At 42.7% G+C, this 27,027-nt stretch overlaps 1 protein-coding gene across 1 annotated transcript; it reads right to left on the bottom strand.

Annotated features, from left to right (window-relative positions):
• Positions 1-18,701: 18,701 nt before the first annotated feature.
• Positions 18,702-19,685, bottom strand: LOC136611608 (G-protein coupled receptor 6-like). The gene has a single exon (XM_066591339.1). The coding sequence runs from the start codon at positions 19,683-19,685 to the stop codon at positions 18,702-18,704; it is 984 nt and encodes a 327-aa protein (XP_066447436.1).
• Positions 19,686-27,027: the final 7,342 nt, after the last annotated feature.

Below are 27,027 nucleotides of genomic sequence, written 5' to 3'. Positions count from 1 at the left end.
ATATTGCACTACTAAGGTAAGGTTCACATGGCATTTACAGTAGGAGAAAAGTAGACAAGATTTTGAAAATCTTGTCCATAAGCTGCAGAAATTACCCGCACAAAACCCATGCGGAAATGGACTTGCGTGTGACATAGAGACTAGTAGGCTGTCAACCATTTTGTGTGTGTCAGGCCTATCTCAGCTTCCATTTTATATTAGCCCATTCAGGCCTGGCTATAGTGACATCCATTTTGTGCGTAGTTAGATTGCATTGGTATTTGTTCAGATGTCCTTTCACCCATTTACTCACTCCTGCCTGTTCTTATGCACATTAGTAAATCCTCCACAGTGCCACCTATTGAAAGGCAGCATTCCTTCAAGCCAAAGTCAGACTTTTTATACAAGCCTAAAACAACCCTGAAACAGCTGTATGTACATGGAGTCTGGCTTTGCTTTGAATTCCTGGTCATTGTAACAAGGCTTGTATAAAAAGTCTGACTTTCAATAGGTGGCACTGGGGAGGATTTATTCCATCTCCCTTATTTGCATATTACCCAGAGGAGCGTGCATGGCCATTTGAGTCTCCTCACTTAGTTTATAGTATAGTTGCTCTGCCTAAGGAGAAAACATAGCATTTCGGACCCCCATCCCAGGCCTCTCACTAGCAAAGCCAGACTCCTACTGTACACTGATGAAGGGCAAAAACCCTGAAACAGCTGTATGTACATGGAGTCTGGCTTTGCTTTGAATTCCCAGTCGTTGTTACAAGGCTTGTATAAAAAGTCTTACTTTGGCTTGAAGGAATGCTGCCTTTTAATAGGTAGCACTATGGAGGATTTATTCCATCTCCCTTATTTGCCATACAAAAGATGTAACTGTACTCTCTTAGATCAGGGGTGTCAAACTCATTTTCACCGAGGGCCGCATCAGGCTTATGGTGACCTTCAAAGGGCCGATTGTAAGGCCGCCTGCAGACGGCCGGGTCGGATCCCGCTGCGAGAATTCTCGCAGTGGGACCCAACCCGCACCCCTGCAGGAACCAGCGTGGCACTCACCTGCTCCTGAGGCTCCAGCTCTGTGATGCGCCGGCCACCGGTGATGCGCAGTGCGGAGCCAACGGCTGGGAGTGACATTTCTGTCAAAGCATGCCGTGATTTGTTTTCTGCGCGAGATTTCGTGTGGACAAATCGCGGCCGTCTGCATAGGATTGTGTTTTCTAACGCAATCCTATGGCAGCTTCCACAGGCAGAAATTCTGTGGAAAATCCCGCCGTGGAATTTCCACCCGTGTGCATGGGCCGCGCAAATACGTGGTGAATGCGCAGGAAACCTATGTATTTACTGCATATTTGCGCACCATTTCAATGGGCCCACATGCGTTCATTTTTACAAACGCAAATATACAGGCCTAAGCGATTTTTGATAGCGCAAATAATTACACCCGTGTGAACGAGCCCTAATAGTGACCCTGATAGTGGCCCCAGTAAAAATAATGACCCCCATAGTGGCCCAATTAGTAATATTAACCCCCTCAGTAGTAAAACCCCCATAGCAACGTTAAACCCCCCTCAGCAATAAGAAGCGCCCCCCCCAGTAATGAAGCCCCCTCAGTAACAATAATAACCCCACCAGCAATGAAGCCCCCTCAGTAACAATAATAAGCCCCCCCAGTAATGAAGCCCCCTCAGTAACAATAATAAGCCTCCCTCAGTAATGACCCCCGCCAGTAACAATAATAAGCCCCCTCAGTAATGACCCCCCCAGTAACAATAATAAGCCCCCCCTCAGTAATGATCCCCCAGTAACAATAATAAGCCCCCCCTCAGTAATGACCCCCCCTAGTAACAATAATAAGCCCCCCCCAGTAATGACCCCCCTGTAACAATAATAATCCCGACTCAGTAATGACCCCCCCAGTAACAATAATAAGCCCCCCTCAGTAATGACCCCCCCTAGTAACAATAATAAGCCCCCCCCAGTAACAATAATAAGCCCCCCCAACCCATATACTTACCTCCTCCCTGCTGTCAGCACCGCTCCTCCTCTTCTCGCGCTGATGCCTGGATGCACACGGACATCAGTGTGTGTAGCCCGGAACGCTTCCTCCCCGAGTCCTCTCCTGCGGAACTGAAGAGCAGGGGACTCGGGGGAGAGGATCCTGGCTGCACACTGACATCAATGTGCGCCGGGATCAGTGGCAACAGCACGATTACCAGCGGGGAGCTGCGGCACCCCAGCTGGTAATCGCTTCAGTGGTGAGCGGCGTCGGCACGCCGTGGGCTACATAACACAGGGCAGCGGGCCGGATTCGGCCCGCGGGCCTTGTGTTTGACACATGTGTCTTAGATGATCTGAATAATTGCTATAATTCAGATGATTTCTGAGGGCATTAATAACTCCCCTATGTGAAATAACTGTATAAAAAGAGGAAACATCTATGGTAATCTAAGAACAGTGAGCAGACTATTCTAGTCTATCTAAGACCTGTAACAGGGCCTTGGTATCTTTAATGTAGCCAGGAATTCGGGTTATCAATGGTTATAATAGATTATCAAACCATATGTCACATCTGTCTCCTGAGATCTATTGTGCTACAGGTTCTCTGAAGCTTTCCTGCTCAGGTGTGGGGGGATTTTTCTTGCTGGGCATGTGTTTGTGTCTCTAGTCAGCTAATCACCCTAGGTCCATACACATAACAGCTGTTTTCTCTGGTGCGGGTGTGTTCAGCTTTCTCTGTTCTCATTTCTCTCTCTCTCTCTCTGTTATGTGAGCAGGTTCTATGTGTGGTGGCTGCAGGAAAGGTTTGTGTCTTGTGGTTTTGTTTGGTTATGTTGCTGGACTCCTGGTTAGTGTAGGAGCTAGCGGTTTTGCCAGAAGCCATGATGTGGCCCGCTAGCTTCCATATTTTGGCCAAAATGTCAACAAATACCTGGCATTGATAGCATTAACATCTGCTATAATAGTGGTCACATATTGGGTGCTGTATGGTGTGATTTTTGGCTCTGTGTCTCTTCTTATCCAGTCAAGTTGTCCCTGTGGGCATGTGTATTCGTCCTAGCCTGGGTGCATTGGTTCATAGGGGCAGCAAGGGCCCAGATTCAAAGACCGCTGGGCCCCTATTGGGGGAATGTCCCCACTCGGGTAGGTGCTTGGTTATTTTCTTTTGTAGAAGATAGGGAGAGGTGTTTATCGGTGGTTGTTTCACCTGGTGTTCCCTATCTGCGTAATCTTCGTGTGGGCCCGGTGCTCACTAGCCCACACAAACGTAGCACCATATACTGAGGCATTCAAACACTGAGCCATTACTAGTTATAATTGGGCAAAGATGTTTTTATGAATTTTGGGTAATGCCTGGAATATAGGGCACACTGGAGAGTCTACCAACAAATAATCATATAGTTTTTAGTCTATTATCCCTGAGGGCAAACCTTCCTGTAACAATTTGGATAAAGCAATTTTAAACATTTCTATTAAGAGACCACTAAGTGAAGATGTCATATAACAATAAACAATGTTTGGGGGTCCCGTATGGTCCCCCGTGATGAGATTGCAGAGAGCCTTGCTGGTGTCATGGCAGCAGGGGGCCTTCTGAAAGTTGTCTTCTCAACTTGCTCTGGAAAAATGAAAGCTGTGTTGTGATTGGTTGCTATGGGCAGCAATGACACTTTGACTGTTAGACAGCTTTGTTAAATGAGGCCAATTGTATCTATTTTTTAGAAATTGATCTGCACTGTTCAATGAATAAAAAAATTTATACTATAGGAAGGAGTGGGGTGTTTTTTTCATCTTTATGCAAACTATTATTGGATGTTATCTGTCATCAATTCCAGGACATAATTTCAGTCTGGTATATGTATATGCAATCTAATTATACATGTTATGTTTGTGAAAATAATAAAGCAAATGCACAAAATAAGGAAAATTCTAAAATTCAAGCATTCTCCATAATACATATGATAGCCATTTCTTATTCATGTTTTAATTAATGGACAAGTAATGTAGACTATTAATCTTTTTTTTATTAAACCATTTACTCAGATTGATATATTAAAAGGTGGTGTAAAACAGTCAAGTTGGCTCTTCACAATTTTCATCTAAAGGTCCATATGGCTCCTAATGAATCTCTGAGCATAATTACTGCAGTAAAGACATTTTGTGAGCTTGTCTGTAGTATGTAATAGCCTTTGGCTTTCGTAAATGTCACTCAACTAGAAGCCAATTAGTACATAGTAATGATGTTCACACATTCCATAGTTATCTAATGGATTATGATTCATCTTGTTGATGCTTTAGCCCATAATTTATGAAGAGAATTCCAACAAATAAAATCAGCTGCATGTAACAGTACATTAAAAAAAACGGCAACCATATAACCATATATATTATAATATACTGTATTATAGTCATTCTGTCTTATACTATACAGTATAAGATAGATAGATATATTCCATACGCTAACCGGACATAATTACATACATAAAAACTGTTTCTTATACATAAAAATTGCTTGCTTATCAATTGAATTCTATTTTCCTATATCTGATTCGCATTCCATAAAGGGAGTGACCATGCATGCAGCTTTCTCTATTGCTGTTTATGTGAGTTACTTAAAGAACTTCATTAACTCCTTTCCTTTGTGCCACACAGGGGTCAGGAGAAAACCATCCTGTCAATATTTGGGCATCCCAGGGATGCCAACATAGTGCACCATTAGTATGCCCCAGCTACCATGCTACACAGCACTCTTGTTCTCCATGCCATGGAAAATATGTGTGAGCTGCTTACAGATACAGACAAAAAATTTCTGTATCCAGATGGTTGAGGTCCTTACAGAGTTGCATTGTGGTCTGCATGTGATCCTCAGGCCATTGGTTGTGCACCCCTGCTTTAAAGCAATGGTCTCCAACCTGTGGCTGTTCAGCTGTTGCAAAACTAAAACTTTCAGCATGCCCTGACAGCTTTTGTTTGTCAGTATATGCTGAGTTGTAATTTTTCAACAGCCACAGAGACATCGGTTGGCATTAGAGATGAGCGAGCACCAAAATGCTCGAGTGCTCGTTACTCGAGTCGAACTTTCAGTGATGCTCGAGAGTTCGTTTCGAGTAACGAACCCCATTGAAGTCAATGGGCGACTCGAGCATTTTTGACTCGAGCATTTCGGGCTCCGAGGTCTCACTATTAAGCCACAATAGTGGCAAGAGTGAGCCCCCCCCCCCCCCCCACTGTCAGCATAACAATCGTTCTCCTCTGCCACAGCTGTAACAGCTGTGGCAGAGAAGAACGATGTTAGCCCATTGAATTCAATGGAGCCGGCAATACAGCCGGCTCCATTGAAAGCAATCGGCTGCCAGCGAGTGCGGGATGAATTTTCGGAAGGGCTTAAAAATATAAGCCCTTACCTGAACATCATCAAAAATGTGTAAAAATAAAAAAAAAATTATGTCAGCATTAAGATCGTTCTCCTCTGCCACAGCTGTAACAGCTGTGGCAGAGAAGAACGATGTTAGCCCATTGAATTCAATGGAGCCGGCTGTATAATAAAAATATAAGCCCTTACCTGAAAAAGAAAGATTTTAGTGTAAAAAAGAATAAAAATGCAGGCATTCTCTTCAATGGAGCCGCTGCTGCTGCCGGCGACTCCATTGAAGACAATGGTCCGCTGGCACACCTGAATTCTTTTTCAGGGAAGGGCTTTATATATAAGCCATTCCCAGGAAATGAATTAAAAGTGATTTAAAAAACAAAAAAAAATAGATACTCACCTCCCTTCAGCTGCCGGGGCACAGCCGCATCTTCTCCTGCTGTCCCCTGCACTGTGGTGCTGAACTGCTGTCATTCAGCTGAGAGCTGCGCTGAGCCAATCAGAGGCAGCAATCACTCACCCATTCATGAATTCATGAATGGGTGTGAGTGAGATCTGCCTCTGATTGGTCAGGCTGTGACCAATCAGAGGCAGCTCATTCAGCAGGCGGGGATTTTAAATCCCCGGCTGCTGAATACTACAGAGAGCAGTTCAGGAGAACTGCCAGCTGGCCGCAGCTGAACTCCGTCTGCCGGGACCAGCTGAGTATATATATTTTTTTTATTTTTACACATTTCTGGATGAATTGCAGGGAAGGGCTTATATATTTAAGCCCTTCCCAAAAATTCATTGTGCGATCGCTGGCAGCCCATTGCTTTCAATGGAGCCGGCTGTATTGCCGGCTCCATTGAATTCAATGGGCTAACATCGTTCTGCCGGGACAAGGTGAGTATTTTTTTTTTTTAACTTTTTACACATTTTAGGATGATTTTCAGGTAAGGGCTTATATTTTTAAGCCCTTCCCGAAAATTCAACCCACGCTCGCCGGCAGCGCATTGCTTTCAATGGAGCCGGCTGTATTGTCGGCTCCATTGAATTCAATGGTCAGTGCTCGTCTAATCAAGACGAGCACCGTGCGGTGCTCGTCTCGAGTAACGAGCATCTCGAGCACCCTAATACTCGAACGAGCATCAAGCTCGGACGAGTATGCTCGCTCATCTCTAGTTGGCATGCATTAAATCATATCAAAACACTATGGGGACATTTATTAACTGTCAACACCAGAATTCTGGCAAAAAAAGACACACATTTTTGCACAAGCTCCGCTTATGCAAAAGTTTTGCAACTTTTTTTTCTTCCTGCGCTGGCCACAACACTTTTTTGGAAAATGGGTGTGGCTTGTTGGGAGGGGTGTTGCCCCCCCAGTACTACAGATTTATGTGTAATTTATACAACAGACTGGGATCAGGCATACATTTTTGAGGAAGACACATGAAGTAGCCAGTGATGCGCTGAATACATGAAGAAGCATGCAATGGGGAAAATCTCACTAAGCATGGCACAGGAATTGAATTTCCCCTTATATGCACACATATAGCTACCAGGGTAGGGGGTAGAATAGCTTCTATGGAACTGAGAGCCCAAAGTGGATCACCACTACATTTCAGTGATAACCTTTCTATATCTTCAGCTCACGTTATGATATTATTATAATTAAGGGCTATATTAGGCTGCTTTCACACATGTGCTGGGGATTCTGCTTTCCTATTCCGTTTGGAAAGCAGGAAAGAGGAATCCCCATCTTTGGATGAAACTGAACAACACGTGACGGACCCCACTGACTGTAATGGGGTCTGCTCGCTGTCCCCCTACCTGTCCTGCTTTTGAACAGAAAAAAAAGCGCTACATGCGGCGCTTTTTCTTTTAGTATTTTCTGCCAGATCTGGAACGGAATCTCCGGACAGAGGTTTGACCACAGATGTGAAACCACCTTCATTAGTTGTGTTGAACTATTTAAATTGTTCATTTTTGATTGTTTTTTGCAATGAGCTGAAAGTTTGTAAATGTAGCAAATAAACCTAAATTGCAATGCGGTTGAATATTTTTGATCACAAGTAGAAGTCTATGTGCTTTTACAGTCCTTTGCATTTTAGATATCCTTGTTGTGGCTTTTCATTCACATATTTAACATGTCGTAGCGAAAAAGTAAATTTTCCAGAGCCAAAGGAATTTCCATAGCAACAGCGGGCTATGTACTGCCTCTTAATAGATGAAATTACTGCAAGGTACTTAAGAATATTCACCACTATTATCAAGACACATGCGACCATCATTAGGGAGTTTTTCTAAAGAGTAATTATTGAAAATAAAACTATGATGGGAAGAATACAGAATCTGATGGGAGAGGTTACAGTTTTCAGCTATAAGGATGTGTAGCACACCCATGTTATATGCTTAGGAAAACCTTAAACCATCAAAACATGCCCAAGTACTTTCTAATCACATGGTTTGTAATTTGTAATGGTACCTATTTCATAGCACAAGTAGGGTGTCCTGAGTTAGCAACATCCAAACCAGACACCCGAGAACACAGAAGGAGCTTTCCAACTGCTTTTTCCTTGCCAGTCAATTTAAAACACAGAGCTTGATGTCAATAGAATCCACATAATTAATAAGCAGTTCTGTGAGTCACATTGTTTGCACAATGTGGGTATATGAATAAGGCATCTTTAAACTTTGTCTTATTTAGCTGTTGCATATGATCATCAATATAAATTACCATTGTCTAAAAATCAATTGACTTTTAATTTTTAGACAATGTTGTCTGCTACTTCTGGGCAGTATGCCGCAATGTAAGTGGATGTTCTGCTTCTTGACAAAGGGTGTATCCTTACTGGCATTTTTAAAACATCTAATAATTTCAAGGGTACTGTCTGTTTTGGGGTAAAGAAATAAAACCCAGCATAACACATTGGCATTGACCCACTCTGTCACTGATTGATATGACTTTGGGTTAATCCTGGGGAGCTCCAAGGTGTACCCGCTCTTCACTCTTTAACTCCTTTTAAAGAGGATCTGGTCTTCGTTGCAAGGAACTTCTTAGAAGTTACTGCAGACATAGTCTCAGTTCAGTGACAGTTGGCTCAGATGGGTCAAAAAGCCCAAGTGGCACCTGTGGATCAGTCTAGGACAAAGTCAGATAACAGGCCAAAGTAGGGCCAGGAAGAATTCATGCAGTACAATAGACAGGCCAAATGGCATTCAGGCAAGAGGTAGTCTATAAACAAGCTGCGGTCAGGACAGGCAGAGTACGGAAAAGCAGGATATTCTAGAACAGGGTCAAAATAGGAAAGCAAGAAAGATACAGAAATGCATTCACTGAGCCTAATAGTCATACAGCTTACAGTGCAGGGAGATACCTTAAATAACACAGGATGGGCTGTGATAGGCTAGGGATGGAAAACCTGGATGTGCAAACCCTTTAAGATGTGGACAGAGGTAGCAGCAGACTGAGGAATGGTGCAGTGTCTACTGTACAAAAGGTAGGCGGAAGGATGCTGATGGCCATGCTCATAACGCCCAACAATAAAAAAATACATATTTTGACAATGATATATACAAAATAAAAGCAAAGAATCAAAGTAAATATATATGCATCTAGGGGTCTAAAACTCTGCATATAATCATACTTTCAAGCAGTAGGGGGGTAAATTGGGAGAGCCAATAATGGTAACTACATGGGTGTTCTTGTACGTCATATTCCAAATAATAGCATGTAATGTCAATCTACCATTCTATGGCCTGCAGGATGTTTTCATGTATTTAAAGGAGCAGTGGCCTGAGAGAGATAGCCTCATCTTGAATTTGTAGTTTTCTTTCTGGGCACAATTTTATAAAATTAAGAAGTGAAAGGGGTACATGAGTACCCTATACAGATAAAGACATATCCATCACATGTGATGAAACATACTACAATTTCTTAGCCATAGCATCCATAGATTCCCATGGGTGACATAAAACAACTTGAGTTATGGCTAGGAATGCAGAACGGTATTGTTCTTGCATGTTTTTATAGTTTTTTCAATGATATTATGACCAATCGTATAGAGAAAAAAAAAACACTTGCATAGTTGTCATGAGCGGACATTCTGGTGAAATCAACAAGGAATTAGCCGGCTTTCTGTTTTGCTGTATCATTGGGTTTTTTTGCATCTCTGTGATAAGCTCTGGCTACATAAGCATTATAATTTTCAAACAGTAGCTAATTCCAAGTTAAATTTAAGGGTCCGATCACATTTTGTTCTATCCATTCATCATAAATGCTTAAAAAATAGTTTAGTATGCAGCACTATTTTTTCTGGTAAAATAGCAGAACCCTTAAAGGAGATGTCTCGAGGCAGGAGTGGATTTTTTTTTTTTTCGCCCAGTCCCCCTAATTAAGCATACATTACTAAGCCCCCCTGTAAATGACTTTTCTAGCTGGTTTGTACTTACCGTTCCAGCGTTTCAGCAACTTATAAAAATTTTCCCAAGATGGCCGCCGGCTCTTTTCCCTTCGCTTGCTGCAGCCCGACGTGTGCTCTCCCGAGACGCTACCAGCTGTGTCTCCCTGACAACCAGACGCCCCGCAGCCGCCGACCGGACCCCTGGAGTGAACACGGCCGACCAGTCACCCACCGCCAGGCAGCAGGTAACCGGCACAGCCCCCCCCCCCCCGGCACAGCGGCAGCCCCCCCATCGCAGCGATAGCCCCCCCATCGCAGCGACAGCCCCACCCATCGCAGCGGCAGCCCCCCCATCACAGCGGCAGCCCCCCCCCCCGGCACAGCGACAGCCCCCCCATCACAGCGGCAGCCCCCCCATCGCAGCGACAGCCCCTCCCCCATCGCAGCGACAGCCCCCCCCCGGCACAGCGGCAACCCCCCCCCATCGCAGCGGCAGCCCCCCATCGCAGCGACAGCCCCCCCCATCGCAGCGGCAGCCCCCCCCCCAGCGCAGCGGCAGCCCCCCCGGCCCATCACTTACCAGGACGGCGGGACAGCTGGGCGGCTTCTCCGGACAGCTCGGCAGCTCTGCACCTTCCTCTAACAGAGGATGGTACAGAATGGCCGCTCCAGCGCGCTCCCGAGCAGTGACAGCTCGTCTGCGCATGCGCAGAAGAGCTGTAGCGGGGAGCACACTGAAGCGGCTCGTGCTGAAAGGAGAAGAACGGACTACGCAAGCGCATCTAAAAAAGCAAGCTGCCAGCGAATTTAGACGGAACCATGGAGACGAGGACGCTAGCAACGGAGCAGGTAAGTGAATAACTTCTGTATGGCTCATATTTAATGCACGATGTATATTACAAAGTGCATTAATATGGCCATACAGAAGTGTATACCCCCACTTGATTTCGCGAGACAACCCCTTTAATGGAAACTGGATGCAACCCATAATAGTCGATGCCGTTTTTTCTTATGACGGAATAGATTAGCGAAATTATAACGGAAATGTGAACAGAGTGTATGCTTGCGATAATTGAGAAAAACTTTACTGTATTATTTCAGTTTTAGACCATCACTGCTTTATTCACAGAAGTAAGTGAGAACAACAGGCTGTCACAGCCAAAAAGTACTGCATATGCTGGGACTCGTAAAAAAATTACATTCTGCTTTCCCAGGCTCCAAAGTTAAATGCCATTATTAAAGTGCCTTAAGAATGAGTATTATCAGAAAGAATTTTTACAATTTCACTACAAATAGATATTTCTGCTATACTTTAAAATGATTAAATTGGGGACAAATGTAGGTGTGTTTTCGCTTCGTGTCTCATGTTATTTCATTTATATCACAAAAAAATCTTTCGATAGTACTTGAAGCCCCAGCTTAAATGTTCTGGAAACCTCGTAGCTCTCAAAATGACCATGTCTAGCAGCCAGAAATAGAAACCGATTATACAGTTTATAAAGAGAAAATACTAAAGAATTAGGACACAGTGCACAGCAAGTGCAGCGGGTGGCCGGTAGGCTTTTTTGTTGTTATAGACAACTTTGCCAAATATCATGAACAGCCAAAATGTTTATGGACTAATTGGAAAACCAAATGAATCATAAATAGTAGAAGTAATATATATCTACAGCTGAGATGCTAACGAATACATTAGCAGCAATTACTGTGAACTGTAAAATGATAACTACAATAACCAGGTGGCTTCAAAAGATCAGAGATATCTATTTTTACTTACAGATATTGGTTAAAAGTCACTTGTTATTACAGGCTGGGAATTTATGTACAGGTGGCAACCCTGACTTTTAGCATAGTGAAAGTGAGACTTGATATCCGGTTTGGAATACAAAATATTCACCACTGAAGAAATGTAAAACAGAAACCAGCTCCTTTGTAATCACTCCAATGCAAGGACTGGCTGGAAACCACAACAGATGTACAGTAAAAAGGAGTAGGTCCAGTGTAGGGTAAAAACTCTTAATCTTTATTGAAAAATCTAGCGGAACAAGAAGCATGTGCCATTTTACATGTTTCAGGCAAGCAATAAAGAGAAAGAGTTTTATGCTACGCTGGACCTACTCCCTTTTCCTGTTCACCACTGAAGGACACAGAGGGTAAAATAAATAAATCTTGGTATTTGTATAGCACCAACTTATTCTGCAGTGCTTTCAGGTAATTTATTTATTATCCCCAACCAAGCTGGGTTCTCATTTTACCGACCTCAGAAGGATGAGTCAACCTTGAGCCAGTTACCTGATACATGTGGGGATTGAACTTGCAACCTTCAGGTCGTAGGCAAGAGAATACAATCAGCACCACATGAGGCTTCTTAAGGTTAGCAGCATCATGAAAAAGTCCCAGCAAGTGAGCATTTAGACCATGGTTTTATACACACCGTGGAATTCTGCCTTGGTGTTCCAAAACAGGTGCCAAAAAAAGCATTCTGTGGGAACCCCAGAACAGAACAAAACAGAATCCTTCACTGTCACCATCATTAATTTTCATTATATTTGGAGAATATAGTGTAATTAACTTTACTGGTTCAAATTAGGATTTTAATGGCATATCACATCTTTCTGTTCCACAAAAAACAATGCATATAAACATATACATTTGTTTACATTACAGTCAGTGGACATGTTAGTGAAATTAATATCACCCCATGTTCTATCCTATGCATAGCCATTTTGCATCAGAAAACCATCTCACATGCTTCTTTTTTTATTTACATTCATTTTTCATTTAAAATGAGACTGATTACTGATATTAAATAGGTACTCAAAAAGCCTTGCGTGAACAGTGAAGGCCCGAACTGCAGCTGAGAGCCACGAAGAATCCAGACCGACCGGCGTGTCAAGATGACTTGTTTCTTACTGTTCACTCATGTTTATAAATAGTTATATAACAATAAAATGTTCAGTATATTCCTGTATGTGTGTTCTGAGAAGGTACTCATATGATCCCACTGTGTCGGAATGTTTGTTTGGCATTTTAGATGTTAAATACTTTATTTAGCATATTTGTATATCTGTGTTATAGTTTTGTGAACCAATGCTAATAAATGAATGATAATACATTTTAATTGTTGTAATTGAGGCATTTGCCTCCATAAAACTGATGCCTGTCAATTAATAAATAGATAATTTCAATCACATCCAGTCTTCTTGTAATGGAGGTTATTTCTGAGCTCGGCCTATATACTTCTAACTAAATTTGAACCCCAGACGTGTACCATATAGCAAATAGATTTATTTGCACTAACATTTTGGCGCCCAACGGGAGCGCTTGATCTACTCCAAACCCCAGTGAAGAATGCAGTGATTTTCTCTTTCTATGGAAAAACAGACAAGTGGGCTATATAAGTTTAAGGAAGTTTTATTCCTTACAAATCTGTTTTCCCCTGAGACTGTGATTATCCCCTGTCACTGGCCAAGGAGGGCACCTGTCATTCTTTGATGCATACAAAGAGACCAACAGATCAATGTTTTGGGTAATTTTGGAATCTGTATGTGAATGCTGTCCAGACATTTTGTGAGGTGAGTAATTTGAATGTGCATGATTTTATTGCCCTGAGATGAGATTGTGAATGAATGCTACAGTAACAAATTGAGTGAATCTGAAGGGAAAAAGTTTGTTCTGCAATCCAAATTATTTGATGGTTAATATGTACTGGACCTATGTTATACTCTATGTCTTACGCTGGTGTCTTTGGAATGTATGGGTATTGGTGACATTTCACTCCTCCCCTCTTCAACCTCTGACTGACATTCCTGAGAGGACAGTGGACTAAATAATATGTAGTCACTAAATTTTAAATTTATGGACCATTATTACGAATTAACACTGTGAATGATCGATAGTAACAAGAAGAGTGGAGCTCCCTGCATATGTGAATACATATTACATAATGTCTTAAAGTTAAAAAAAAGGGCTGAACTTTAAAACTTTATTAAGAAAAAAGCTTTCGGGCTGCAAGTCGCCTTTGTTATAAAGCATGTTGTGTTTTTTTCCCTGCACTTGAAATGCACGTAGAAGAAAAAACACGTGGGAAGGATGAAATCAATGAGTTCTATTTGCTTCATATTTGGCACATATTGCGTATTTGCTGCTGAATTTCATATGTGGAATCTCCACTGCAATTCCCAAAAAACGTACAGTGCAATGTTGGTGAATGGGGTTTTAAGAAACCTCATTTAGGGCTTCTTCACATAACCATGTTTGTGTAGCTATTTTGCACATGCAAAATCTGCACGTGCTAAACACAGAGAATAGAACCCATTGATTCCAATGCGTTTGTCCTCCAGAAGTGCATTTTGCGAGCATGGGAAAAAGTAGGATCTGCTCTATTTTTCTGTGTTTTGCACAGCAAACGTTCCAGAAGGGTGTGACACTGCGCAAAACACTGGGAAAGAACACATCTAGAGCTCATTAAGTTTTCTGTAGCAATTAAATCTATGAAAAGGTTGTGCGCAAAAAGTACAGTACTATGTGCAGACACACGTACAATACACATTATGTGCCTCTTTAAATCTTATTCATGTGCAAATACATTGTGCTACGGTGATCATTTTTGTACATAGCCTCGTGTGAAGCCGCCCACTGCAGAATTTAGGCATGTTGCATATTTTCCAATCCGCAATGTAGCCTATCTGTTCTGGAAACGTTACAGATTTTCACTGTGGATTTCATTAATTGCAATGAGCAAACATTTGCAGCATTTCCAGAACACATAGGATAAGGTTTTCGAGTTCATTTTACGTGGATTCCCTCAATGTATGAACTCACCTTTAAAATAGCTTCAGAAAAATAATCAATTTTTTGCATTGTTTTTCTTGGCTTCTTTTTTGCTTTTTTCTTTCAGCTAAGGCTCCTAAATAGCATTTTTACTCACTTGTTTTCCCTTTTTTTTTCTTAAAGTGCAGTATGCTCTAACTACAGTATAGCAATATAGCTTTGTTTCTCTATAGCAAAAAAACAAACACTTGAAAGAAACATGGCATAGGGGGGTGTGACCGAAAAACAACAGCAAAAATGCTTGAATTTTATAGCATTTTTAAAGTTAAAAAACCCTGCCACATATGTGAGCATAGCCTTAAAAGCTGTCTGCTTTCAGTTCCAACTTGCATGTGCATTGTATTGGCCATTCAGATGTCAAGCACTGGTCTTGAAGACTAGAGATGAGCGAGCACGCTCATTTAAGGCTGATGCTCTAGCGAGCCTCTGTCTTCTCGAGTAACTGATTACTCGTCCAAGCAAATGCGGGGGGGGGGTGGCGGGGGAGATCTCTCTTACTCTCCCCCCCCCCCCCCCCCCGCACCACCCCGCCGCCCCCCTGCATTTGCTCGGACGAGTAATCAGTTACTCGAGAAGACCAATGCTCGCTCGAGTATCAGCCTTAAACGAGCGTGCTTGCTCATCTCTAGTCTTCAAGCATGTTGCATAATAAAATGGCTTATCTTCCTATCAATACCGTGTTAAAAATCATTAATCATAAAAAGTTATCATTCAGCCCTTAAAAAAACATGCATGGCACTTTTAGAAAGATCTTGTCATTCTTTTATTAGGTTTATCATAGTTTTTCTTAGGCCTTGTTCACATGAGCGCTGCTTTAGCGCAGTTTAGGAACATGAAAAGATCTCGGCTCTGTTGCACTAAAGATCGCATGAACAGGTGATTTCTAGCTTTTTTAATTAGCTGGGAAATTAGCCCGTTGACATGATCCGACGTGCGAGGTGCGTGTTATCCAGCTCCCATGGGAGTCTATGGAAAGCGCACACCAAAAATCAGCTCATATCTCTTCTCACAGCACTGACCTTAGATGTGAGCTTTGCAGTCGCACATCCTACCTATGTTAGGTGCAAGGATTTAGTGTGTCTAAAATTCCTTCATTTGAACACTTCTATAGGAAACCATTGGTTCTAATAGAAGCGCTTTCTTTGCACGCCTCTAATGCGCTAAAGTAGCACTTGCAGAACGAGGCCTTAGAGGAATCTCGAGTGTTGTGATATATTCCAGCCAGTATTTATAGTACGTCAATGTGCATGCTCCCACATATCGGACAGCACAGGGTCAAGATGTCTGTGTGCTGTCCTATCTGAGTCGCACCCAAGAATATTGAGCGCATACATGTACCCTAAGACCATATTCATATGACTCCATGCGTTTTTATGTCCACCCATATGCAGCTTTTTTTCACATGAATGAAAATTTGCCGTGATCGAGTCCTCATCTTAATTAGCGTATTTTTGGCCATTGACACGGGCAGCTACTGCATATTCACAAGAAAAATATGCTGCCGTGCGCAAATCCATTGATCAGCAGAAATCCTTGGAATGACTACTAATGCTTAAATAGAGCCAGCTGTCTTCTTTTCCCAGCATTGGATGCAGGAAAACTTTCTCCCCCTCCCTTTTTTTTCAGCTTTCATAGAAGTCTTTTGGCAAAAAATAAGGCAAGACTTATCTTTTGATGCAGCATATTAAATCGGGGACCAAAAACAGCCGCCGATGTGTCATTTTTCCCGGGGCAATTTTTTTACCGCCCAAAAATCATTCATCTGAAAGAATACATTGGAATCCAATGCTTTGGGTACTCATAATTTTTGGGTAATTTTTTTGACGCGGCTTAATATCGGCGTATATACGGTCATGAGAATAAGATCTAAAGCTGTAAAAATAGCCTGAGAGCTCTTTCACACGAGCGTATATTGGGAGCAGTTTTCATGGACGTCCAATATATGCTACCATTGGAGGCGTAAAAACAAATCTAACGTTTGTGCGCCTGTTTAGATGGCATGGGCCCCAGCGCATAAACGCCGAGGCCACCATGTCGTTACCCCTCCCGCTCGCTCGCTTGCTGGCTCACCTTCTCTCTCCTCCTCTCTGGCTGTTTGCAAAGGGAGGGTGCATGAGCGGAACTAAGCTCCCACCCCTTATCTGCAGCCAGCAATGGGAGGAGGCAGGACGGGGCAGTGTTTTGCTCCACTCCCCTCCTGCTCCCTCTATTGCAATCAGCTGGAGGGGAGGAGCAAAAAGGGAGGGAGTTTAGAAGTCACGCTGCTAAACTCCCTCCCTCCTCCTTTCTTTGGCTGCTGTCATTGGTTCCCATAGGAGCCCATGCAGCAGGCGACGTATTCTGGCCCGAAAGATAGTTCCAGGACTATCTTTTGGTCCTGACCTAAAAGCGCCCCAAGCTATATTGGCCTGGCTGGGCGCTTTTACGTTATGGGAATACGGCCATAGGATCTGATGCATTGGAATCCAATGCATCAGATCGTAGTGTATATCGGCCGACCGTGAAAACGGCGGGCCAATGTATGCTTGTGTGAGAGAGCCCTGAAGCTGTAAAAATAGTATTAAACCACAGTAGTTTAAAGGCATATTTATCCTTTTAACACAATTTCATCTTTTATATATGAATATAATTTACCTTAAATGTTGGGTAGAATACATTGCATTATTTTGTTTTGTACTGTTCCTGAGTAACAACTTTATTCATTCAAGCTCCATTCTCCCTTCTGCTGGTTGCTATTAGTAATTTTTGACAAGCCTGTCACCAAACACTTCTACTATTGGCTGAATTCCATAGCAGTTGCAGTTAGGTTTTATTCACCACAACCACTTTCACATGAATGTATGGAAAGACGTCTGTAATACAGATCCGTATTACAAACATGTTTCAGATAACATTACAGCCATATGTCATCAGTATTTTCATCAGCATTTACCTCCATATAGTTTATCTTCTATTGTCCAAATACTCAGTACTTGCCTGATAGAATAGCAATGGGGAGGCAAAATCGCAAATAAATAGGTCATGCTGTGTTTTTAAATAAACAGCCATGAAAAATGCAGTAATTGGGATTATAATATGGATTTGCTCCGTATTACGGTCCGCAAAAGACAGATCAAATATGGAGGTAAAATACACTCATTAGCTGTAGATTACCTTTCACGGATGCTGAGAGATTTTGACAGTAACATACTGCAGGCTGTAAAATAGGTGTTGCAGTCTATTTACAAATAAAGGAAAGGTATGATACACTTTTTAATAACATGATAATGATTGTTGTAACAATGTTAATTTGCTTGGAATATGGCATACCTCACCTGTTGGACTAAATGTTCAGACTGGTCAGAAGAAGTCATTTGGGTGCCATAGACATCGTCAACAGCAGCCTCTAGTTGAAGAGCTATCACAAGGCATAATCTTCCTCTGTGTTTAACCCTGTAGGTGCGTCTGCTGGAGAATAACAATTCTAGGTACTCTGAGCACAAAGTGTGGGATGTGAAGCCTGGCTGTAGTGTGGGCAATAATGGTATTCTGCTCAGGTACCCATGCAGATCAGTGCTCATTTCCAAAATGAATCCCTCTGACGTGCAGCTTATTCCAAGGGAAAACCACAGCAAAACTGGTCAAATTGCAGGCAGCAGGAATATTTTTGATTATACAGCCTCCTAGTAATGACTGCTGAAGGGGAAAGGAGACTTCCAACCCCCATATAAGTAGTGTCTGCTGTGTGATTGGAGATACAACCTGCACTGTTTCGATGACTAATCATCAGGTCATGTACTGGAGCCACAACGAATAATAGACCACAGGCATAATCACTACATGTCAACGACTTTTATTTCGTTGGGTACAAAAATTCTCTAGGTGACAAAATATATTATGACATAAAAGAAAGACATCACATTCTTTCTCAGTCACCCTCACAACACTGATTTGGCAGTACAGCAGCTCAATATAAAGTGCAATATTGAAGCATATTCACTTCTCACATGGGTCCTATAGACATCCACATTGTTCATACTCATTCCCAGAGATATCACAGCAGATAAAGTGCTAAAGGTCCAGAGTCTCTACAACATTTATTTGTCCATAGCAGGCACTATTGTATTCAGCAGATTGTCACTTGTGCTAGAAAAGTGTCACTTATACATCACTCGGTGACCTGGAGCGAAAGGACACTTTGGAGTGAAAGCAGCCACAGAAAAGAACCCACATGGATCTCTGTATTTCTTGATTTCTATAGGCGTAGATGATAGGGTTGATCATTGAGTTGTAAGTGGCTGGTAGGAGGGTGGCATAAGTGTATACTGAGGGGTACTCGTGATCTCCCACCACACAGTAAATGGCAAAAGGCAACCAACTGGCCCCAAAAGTCCCCAGAATGATGGCTAGGGTGGACACTCCTTTCTTAGTGGCCACATAGTGGGATGCTGTGAGGAAATGCTGTTGAAGTGCTATCTGGTGAGCATGTCTGCACACTATTTTGCAGATTTTTATGTAGAGATGCAGCATTAAAATAAAGATGAAGAAGAATGAGGTGGATAATAGCATCACATTACTTCTGGTCAGAGGCCTGACAATGCTGCACGATGAGATGTCTTCTAGACAGTTCCAGCCCAACACTGGAAGGAGCCCCAGACAGATGGACACCCCCCAAGTGACAACCAGCATGAGATGAAGCCATAAGATGGTCTTCTCTGAGGAGTAAGTCAGTGCATTGTACAGTGACAGGTAGCGGTCCACAGTAATGGCCAGTAAGCTGCTCACTGAAGCGGTGAAAGAAGCTACCAGGAACCCCACTGTGATCAGGTTGATCGTCTCTGACTGGATCACATACTGAAATACAAAGTTAAGGATCAGACCAAACCCAGCCAGAAGGTCTGCAGTGGCCAGGCTGCCGATCAGCACGAACATCGGAGTTCTCAGTGATGGGGTGTAGAAGATGATAGCCACCACAATGGCATTTTCACAGGCGATGATGGTTCCCGAGATGCACAGCATGATATCCCAGGGGTTGATGATGAACACGGAGAAGAAGGCTGACAGCTCCAGGGTTGCATTGACATCGCTGCTCTGGATCCAAGGCTGGGAGAAGCTGCTGTCACTGTCATTAAGGCTTTCATTCATTTCTCCAGTGTATGGTTGCCTGAAAATACACAAAATATACATATAAGACCGACTGAGAATATAATGACCTGATCATTTCTACACCAGCTGTAAGATACATATAGGACTGAGAATAATGAACTAATCATTCATTCATCAGCTCTAATATACATGTAAGACTGAGAATAATAACCTAATCATTCAATCACCAGCTCTCATATACATATAGGACTAAGAATAATGATTTGTTCATTACACCAGTTGTAATATACATATAGGGCTGAGAATGTAATGACCTGATCCGGTTGCAATATACATATAGGACTGAGAATAATAACCTAATCATTCCTTCACCAGCTATAATATACATATAGGACTGAGAATAATACCTTGATCATTCCAACACCAGCTGCAATATACAGTACATTACATAGTCTCTGTCCATGGTGCTGAAGCATCAGGTAACGGCACATGAGACTCAAAGCACTAAAATCTCACTTTACTATGTATCAGCCTAAATGTATAACATAATGGAATATACTGGACATGCATAATGTAATATACTGGAATAAGATGTAATATACTGCACATGCATTATGAAATATAATGAAATATACTGGAATATAATGCACATGCATAAAAGAATATAGTGGAATATGATGCCGCTGCATAATGGAATATAATGAAATATAACAGTATATAATGCACATGAATAATAGAATATACTGGAATATAATGCACACAGCTTAATGGAATATAATAAATTATAATGGAATATAATGCACATGCCATGCATAAGCTCTGTATATATCATATGGAACATAACTCTTAGAATAAAAAGCCAGTTATATGTATAGTTGCTTTCTTACCTCTAGGAAGGCTCAGCAGGACATTTCATAGGACAGCTGTAGTGAACATGTAGAGCCGCAGCAGCAGGATGCACCTGAGTCCTCTGATGAGTAAGGGACTGGTGCTCTGGCAGACTGGCAGAGGGAATACTACTGTACTCCTACACTGTATGTAGTGAGAAGGGGTGGGCAGTGAACAGGAGGAGGAGACCCGAGAAGTGCTGGGACTGGCTGTGGCTGCTGCTCAGATGGCCATCACACTCTGTGTATGTTGCTTGTATTGTTCTGCAGGCACTAGAGGATGACTTAAGCCATTGACGTCCATGGAAAGCAAACTCTTAGCAGCAAAGGCTCAGTGATGCCACAGACACTGGAGTTGTACACACTGCAGAGATAACACAGCAGCTGCCATACACAGAAGCCTATCATCAGAATGATGGAGTGTGGGCTCTGAAGGGGCAAGTACAATTAGCTTTATATATGTGCTCAGAGCACTGGTAGGAAGCAGTGTGGGGGCAATATAACTGTCATCATATATGCGTATAATATTCCATTATTGAACAATGCACCCTAAGGCTCCATTGAATTACTGCTGGAAAGAAAAAGCAAGCATTCAGAGAAGACTTTGAAATAAGTGAAGTATTCAGAAATTCCCATTCCTAAATGATGCTACTATTGGTACAATATGAGTGATAATGAACAATTGATTGCGATACCAAGTTTATACAGTTTTGTAATTTTCGTACACAAAAAAACACTTAAAAAAAAGACTTGCTTTTGTGTTGCCGTGTTCCAAGAACCATTGCACTTTTGAATGATAATAGTTACATTTAAAAGCACCCTACGGGAACTTTTACATGGGCTGATAGCCACCAAACTAGACAATTAAACAATCAATGACTGGGTACTGTTGTCCCATGCAAGCATAGGACTCAACAGGGCAAGTGAGTGAGAATTGCTCACTTGTCAGTGTCGCTCAGTTTTTGGCTAATCTGAACAACAATGACATTTAGGGTACTTTTACATGGAAAGACTGTGGACTGCCTAAGCTCCCGAAATCCATTCCAGTGATTATCACTGCTGTGCAGCAGTTCAAGGGTGATTTTGTATTAAAAGCAGCCTGAATCTGTTCATTAAATATATTTAAAAAGTCTTAAAATTACCTGTTCTTTAGATATAAAGAGAAAATTAAATGACAGCTAAATTTTAAGACTTTGTTATGTAGTGTCTGCGTAAAAATAGAGGTATCCATCGCGATTCAGGATGATAATTACTGTAAAATATTTTGCATCATTTGCCCAGTTTGTCCTTCCTAATTCTGCCTTGGATGTCCGTGTGGACAACCGTTTGCAAAAATGTCCCCAGACAGGAATACATGAACAAATTTATGAACATCAGCCCTCATTTATCAAAACTGTCTAACAGTAAACCAACAAACAGTAAAAACTGTTTTTGGTGCCCATAGCAACCAATCACAGAGCAGCTTTCATTTTACCTCAGCACTAAGAGGATTATATACTGTTGTCCATAGCAACCAATCACAAAGCAGCTTTCATTTTATTTCAGCACTGAGGGATGAAAACTGTTGCTCATAGCAATCGATCACAGCACAGCTTTTATTTTACCTCAGCAGTATAATATATATCAACCAATGATGGTGCAGCTTTCATTTTATCTCAGCAGAATAACAAAGGAAGGCTGAGCTATGATTGGTTGCTATTGGCAACAAAAATGCCAAATTTTACTCAAATCGGACCAGAATTGTGGATTTGTATATGACACAAACAAACAGATTTTGTGTTTTAGGTATAGGATGTCAAACTTGCTTTAAGGTGGTTGCTCTGCTCACTTAATCCTCAAACTGTCCCTGAATCTTGCACATTGTAAAGTTCCGCTGTGCGATATCAGCAAAGCAACTGGAGAAGCCAGGGCTCTACAAGAATGCAAGTTAATTGTATGGGATGAATGCACCATGTCACATAAGCAAGCATTGGAAGCCCTGAACTGCACTCTGCAAGATGTTTGTGGTAATTGCAGAAAATATGGGTGAAGTTGTACTGCTACTTGCAGGGGCTTTTGTCAAATGTTCCCTGTGATTCCAATGCTTGCTTAAAATCTCCTTGCCTCTGTAAACACGTAGAACAGCTATGGCTTTCTACAAACATGGAAGCATGTAGAACAACTAACGAGCTTAAAAGCAGCATGTTTCCTGGAATTGAGAGTAACTTCAAGGATCACCATTGGTTATGTGAATGTGCAATTCTAGCACCCAAAGGCAAAACCATCAACGCCCTCAACTTGCAGATTCAAAAGGAACTACTGGGGGAAGAAAGCATGTACAGGTCAGTAGATACATTTGTGGACTGTAACAAAGCTTTTCAATATTCTTCTTAATTAACACAAAATTTCTTAATTCCTTGGAACCACCTGGTATGCCACTACACAACTTTGCACTGAAAGTTGGGTCTCCAATCATGTGTCTAAGGAATTTGAATGCCCTAGAACTTTGTAATGGGACAAGGCTGTGTGCTAAAAGCATGATGCCTCGTGTTATAGAAGCCCCCATTTTGACCGGATGCGTAAAAGAGGAGGATGTATTCATTCCCAGAATGCCAATGATTCCATTCGATGTCAAGTGACTTCAGTTCCTGGTTTGTTTGGCATTTTGCATGTCTGTCAACAAAGCACAGGGCCAAAGCTTGAAGTTGGCGGGAATTAACCTGGAGGAGTCCTGCCTTACCCACGGTCAGTTGTACGTGGCGTTTTTAACAGTTGGGAATGGAAAAAATCTTTTTGTTTCCGCTCCTGATGAAAAAAACAGAAATGTTGTATATCAAAAGGCCTTGCAGTAAAAGTTATATAATAAAAATGTTAAATGTAAGGATCATTAATTTGTCTATTGTAAGTAAAAACATTAACATAGCATTAATCAGCATAGGTGTCCTGCCACGTATTTATGGGTATGTTCTGATATCATCTTTTCTTACTTAAAATGTCACATTTTGTACTTGTGGGAGATGGCTGATAGGTTCACCATTTTGTCTGTATTTTCTGTTGTCAACTGTGAAGATACTATATTGTGTCTCTAATCTAATCCTCTGGGGGAAGGGAACATCATTCCCCCACCACCACCACCTCCACAAGAATTGAAGGAGCAGTGCTTTGTGTTCATAAACTGGTCAAACTGGTTCTAACTGGCAGAAACCTATCTAGGAATGTCTTTGTGTAAAGGGACAGGAAATGGCTGGGGATAGAAAACACAGGAAGTATTTGCTTCGGACACCAAGTCAAGAATAATTAGAGCATGCTCAAGGGAAGCTCCTCTCGGGTGAATGATCTCAGAGCTACCTCACAAATACCTCCCTATGAGAATGACCTATCAGCACACTAAACAATGTAACTGTTTCCAAAATTACCTAACTTCCTGTGTTGAAACCTTATTTAGGGTGAATTCACACGAATGTATATCGGCTCGGTTTTCATGCCGAGCCGATATACGTTGTCCTCGTGTGCAGGGGGGGGAGGATGGAAGAGCCTCAGAGCAGGAACTGAGCTCCCGCCCCCTCTCTACCTCCTCTCCGCCCCTCTGCACTATTTGCAAAGGGGAGGGGTGAGGCGGGGCTAATTCGCGACACTTAGCCCCGCCCCACCTCTCCCCATTGCGAATAGTACAGAGGGGCGGAGAGGAGGCAGAGAGGGGGGCGGGAGCTAAGTTCCTGCTCCTGGCTCTTCCATCCTCCCCCCTGCACACGAGGACAACGTATATCGGCTCGGCGTGAAAACCGAGCCGATATACGTTCGTGTGAACACACCCTTAAACTTTTACCCGCCTAAATAGAGATGGACTCTTTTTTGGGACACATGATGTAGACGTGTGGTCTTTGAAAGGCTCTCCAGGCCTGTACATTATTTCTATCTAATTTGGCACCCACAGTACGTCGAAAAGCAAAAAGTGCGCTAACATACTGCACGCGTTCTGTATCTGGTCCCCGGGCTAGTGAACTTATAATATCACATATCCAATTAATTATGTACATATCTTACTAATTAGCCAATGGCATGAACAGAAAACCATATTAAAACCACTTGGCTCATGCATCTTGGGTCATTTAAATGCAGACATTCCAAATGTTGATGTTTTTCGGTTATGTATATCTCAAAAACATTTATTTCATATGTCACTTTGCATCTTGTGTCAACTCCAGTAAGACCACCTGCACACAGGCGGAATCCCGTGGCAGGATTTCCCACGGGATTTCCGCCACTGAAAGCCTGCATAGGAGTGCATTACAATACGCACTCCTATGCAGACGGCCGCGGTTTGGCCGCGCGAAATCTCGCACGGCAAACAAACCGTGGCATGTCCTATTTTTGTGCGGGGCTCGCAGAGCCTGGCACACAAACATCACTCACCCGGCCGCTGGCTCCGGTCTGCGCATGCGCCGACTGCCCGGCAGCCGGCACGTGAAAGAGCCGGGGACGCCGGGCGCAGGTGAGTACGCGCTCGTCTCTACAGGCGCTCGAGTCGTGTCCCGCGGTGAGAATTCTCGCCGCCGGATCCGACCCACTCGTCTGCAGGCGGCCTATGTTAGCTGCACGACTTGCAGTTTGAAAACACGTATCAGATGTCATATGTCTGATATACCAAATGGGGCATCCAGGAATATTTCAGCATTTTTTTTTCAACATACATGCTGGCAAATTTTCATCTTTGTGTGTTGCAGGCATTGAACGGTTCAGTCATTCCATTAGGGGAGATGACCACTATCAAAAGTTACTTAATAGAGAAACATTCTAGATTTTTCAGTTGAAAACCAGTGTCCCCTTTGGTTTAAATAAGAGATCTAACCTAATATTGCACTACTAAGGTAAGGTTCACATGGCATTTACAGTAGGAGAAAAGTAGACAAGATTTTGAAAATCTTGTCCATAAGCTGCAGAAATTACCCGCACAAAACCCATGCGGAAATGGACTTGCGTGTGACATAGAGACTAGTAGGCTGTCAACCATTTTGTGTGTGTCAGGCCTATCTCAGCTTCCATTTTATATTAGCCCATTCAGGCCTGGCTATAGTGACATCCATTTTGTGCGTAGTTAGATTGCATTGGTATTTGTTCAGATGTCCTTTCACCCATTTACTCACTCCTGCCTGTTCTTATGCACATTAGTAAATCCTCCACAGTGCCACCTATTGAAAGGCAGCATTCCTTCAAGCCAAAGTCAGACTTTTTATACAAGCCTAAAACAACCCTGAAACAGCTGTATGTACATGGAGTCTGGCTTTGCTTTGAATTCCTGGTCATTGTAACAAGGCTTGTATAAAAAGTCTGACTTTCAATAGGTGGCACTGGGGAGGATTTATTCCATCTCCCTTATTTGCATATTACCCAGAGGAGCGTGCATGGCCATTTGAGTCTCCTCACTTAGTTTATAGTATAGTTGCTCTGCCTAAGGAGAAAACATAGCATTTCGGACCCCCATCCCAGGCCTCTCACTAGCAAAGCCAGACTCCTACTGTACACTGATGAAGGGCAAAAACCCTGAAACAGCTGTATGTACATGGAGTCTGGCTTTGCTTTGAATTCCCAGTCGTTGTTACAAGGCTTGTATAAAAAGTCTTACTTTGGCTTGAAGGAATGCTGCCTTTTAATAGGTAGCACTATGGAGGATTTATTCCATCTCCCTTATTTGCCATACAAAAGATGTAACTGTACTCTCTTAGATCAGGGGTGTCAAACTCATTTTCACCGAGGGCCGCATCAGGCTTATGGTGACCTTCAAAGGGCCGATTGTAAGGCCGCCTGCAGACGGCCGGGTCGGATCCCGCTGCGAGAATTCTCGCAGTGGGACCCAACCCGCACCCCTGCAGGAACCAGCGTGGCACTCACCTGCTCCTGAGGCTCCAGCTCTGTGATGCGCCGGCCACCGGTGATGCGCAGTGCGGAGCCAACGGCTGGGAGTGACATTTCTGTCAAAGCATGCCGTGATTTGTTTTCTGCGCGAGATTTCGTGTGGACAAATCGCGGCCGTCTGCATAGGATTGTGTTTTCTAACGCAATCCTATGGCAGCTTCCACAGGCAGAAATTCTGTGGAAAATCCCGCCGTGGAATTTCCACCCGTGTGCATGGGCCGCGCAAATACGTGGTGAATGCGCAGGAAACCTATGTATTTACTGCATATTTGCGCACCATTTCAATGGGCCCACATGCGTTCATTTTTACAAACGCAAATATACAGGCCTAAGCGATTTTTGATAGCGCAAATAATTACACCCGTGTGAACGAGCCCTAATAGTGACCCTGATAGTGGCCCCAGTAAAAATAATGACCCCCATAGTGGCCCAATTAGTAATATTAACCCCCTCAGTAGTAAAACCCCCATAGCAACGTTAAACCCCCCTCAGCAATAAGAAGCGCCCCCCCCAGTAATGAAGCCCCCTCAGTAACAATAATAACCCCACCAGCAATGAAGCCCCCTCAGTAACAATAATAAGCCCCCCCAGTAATGAAGCCC

The sequence above is a fragment of the Eleutherodactylus coqui genome, chromosome 1, assembly GCF_035609145.1.
Source record: "Eleutherodactylus coqui strain aEleCoq1 chromosome 1, aEleCoq1.hap1, whole genome shotgun sequence".
Lineage (NCBI taxonomy): Eukaryota > Metazoa > Chordata > Amphibia > Anura > Eleutherodactylidae > Eleutherodactylus > Eleutherodactylus coqui.
Note: the sequence above shows the minus strand (reverse complement) of the source record. Positions and strands in the feature narration are given on the sequence as shown.

What these genes read in the sequence shown, in the direction of transcription:
- LOC136611608 (XM_066591339.1), bottom strand. Translation starts at nt 19,685, where the DNA reads ATGAATGAAAGCCTTAATGACAGTGACAGCAGCTTCTCCCAGCCTTGG.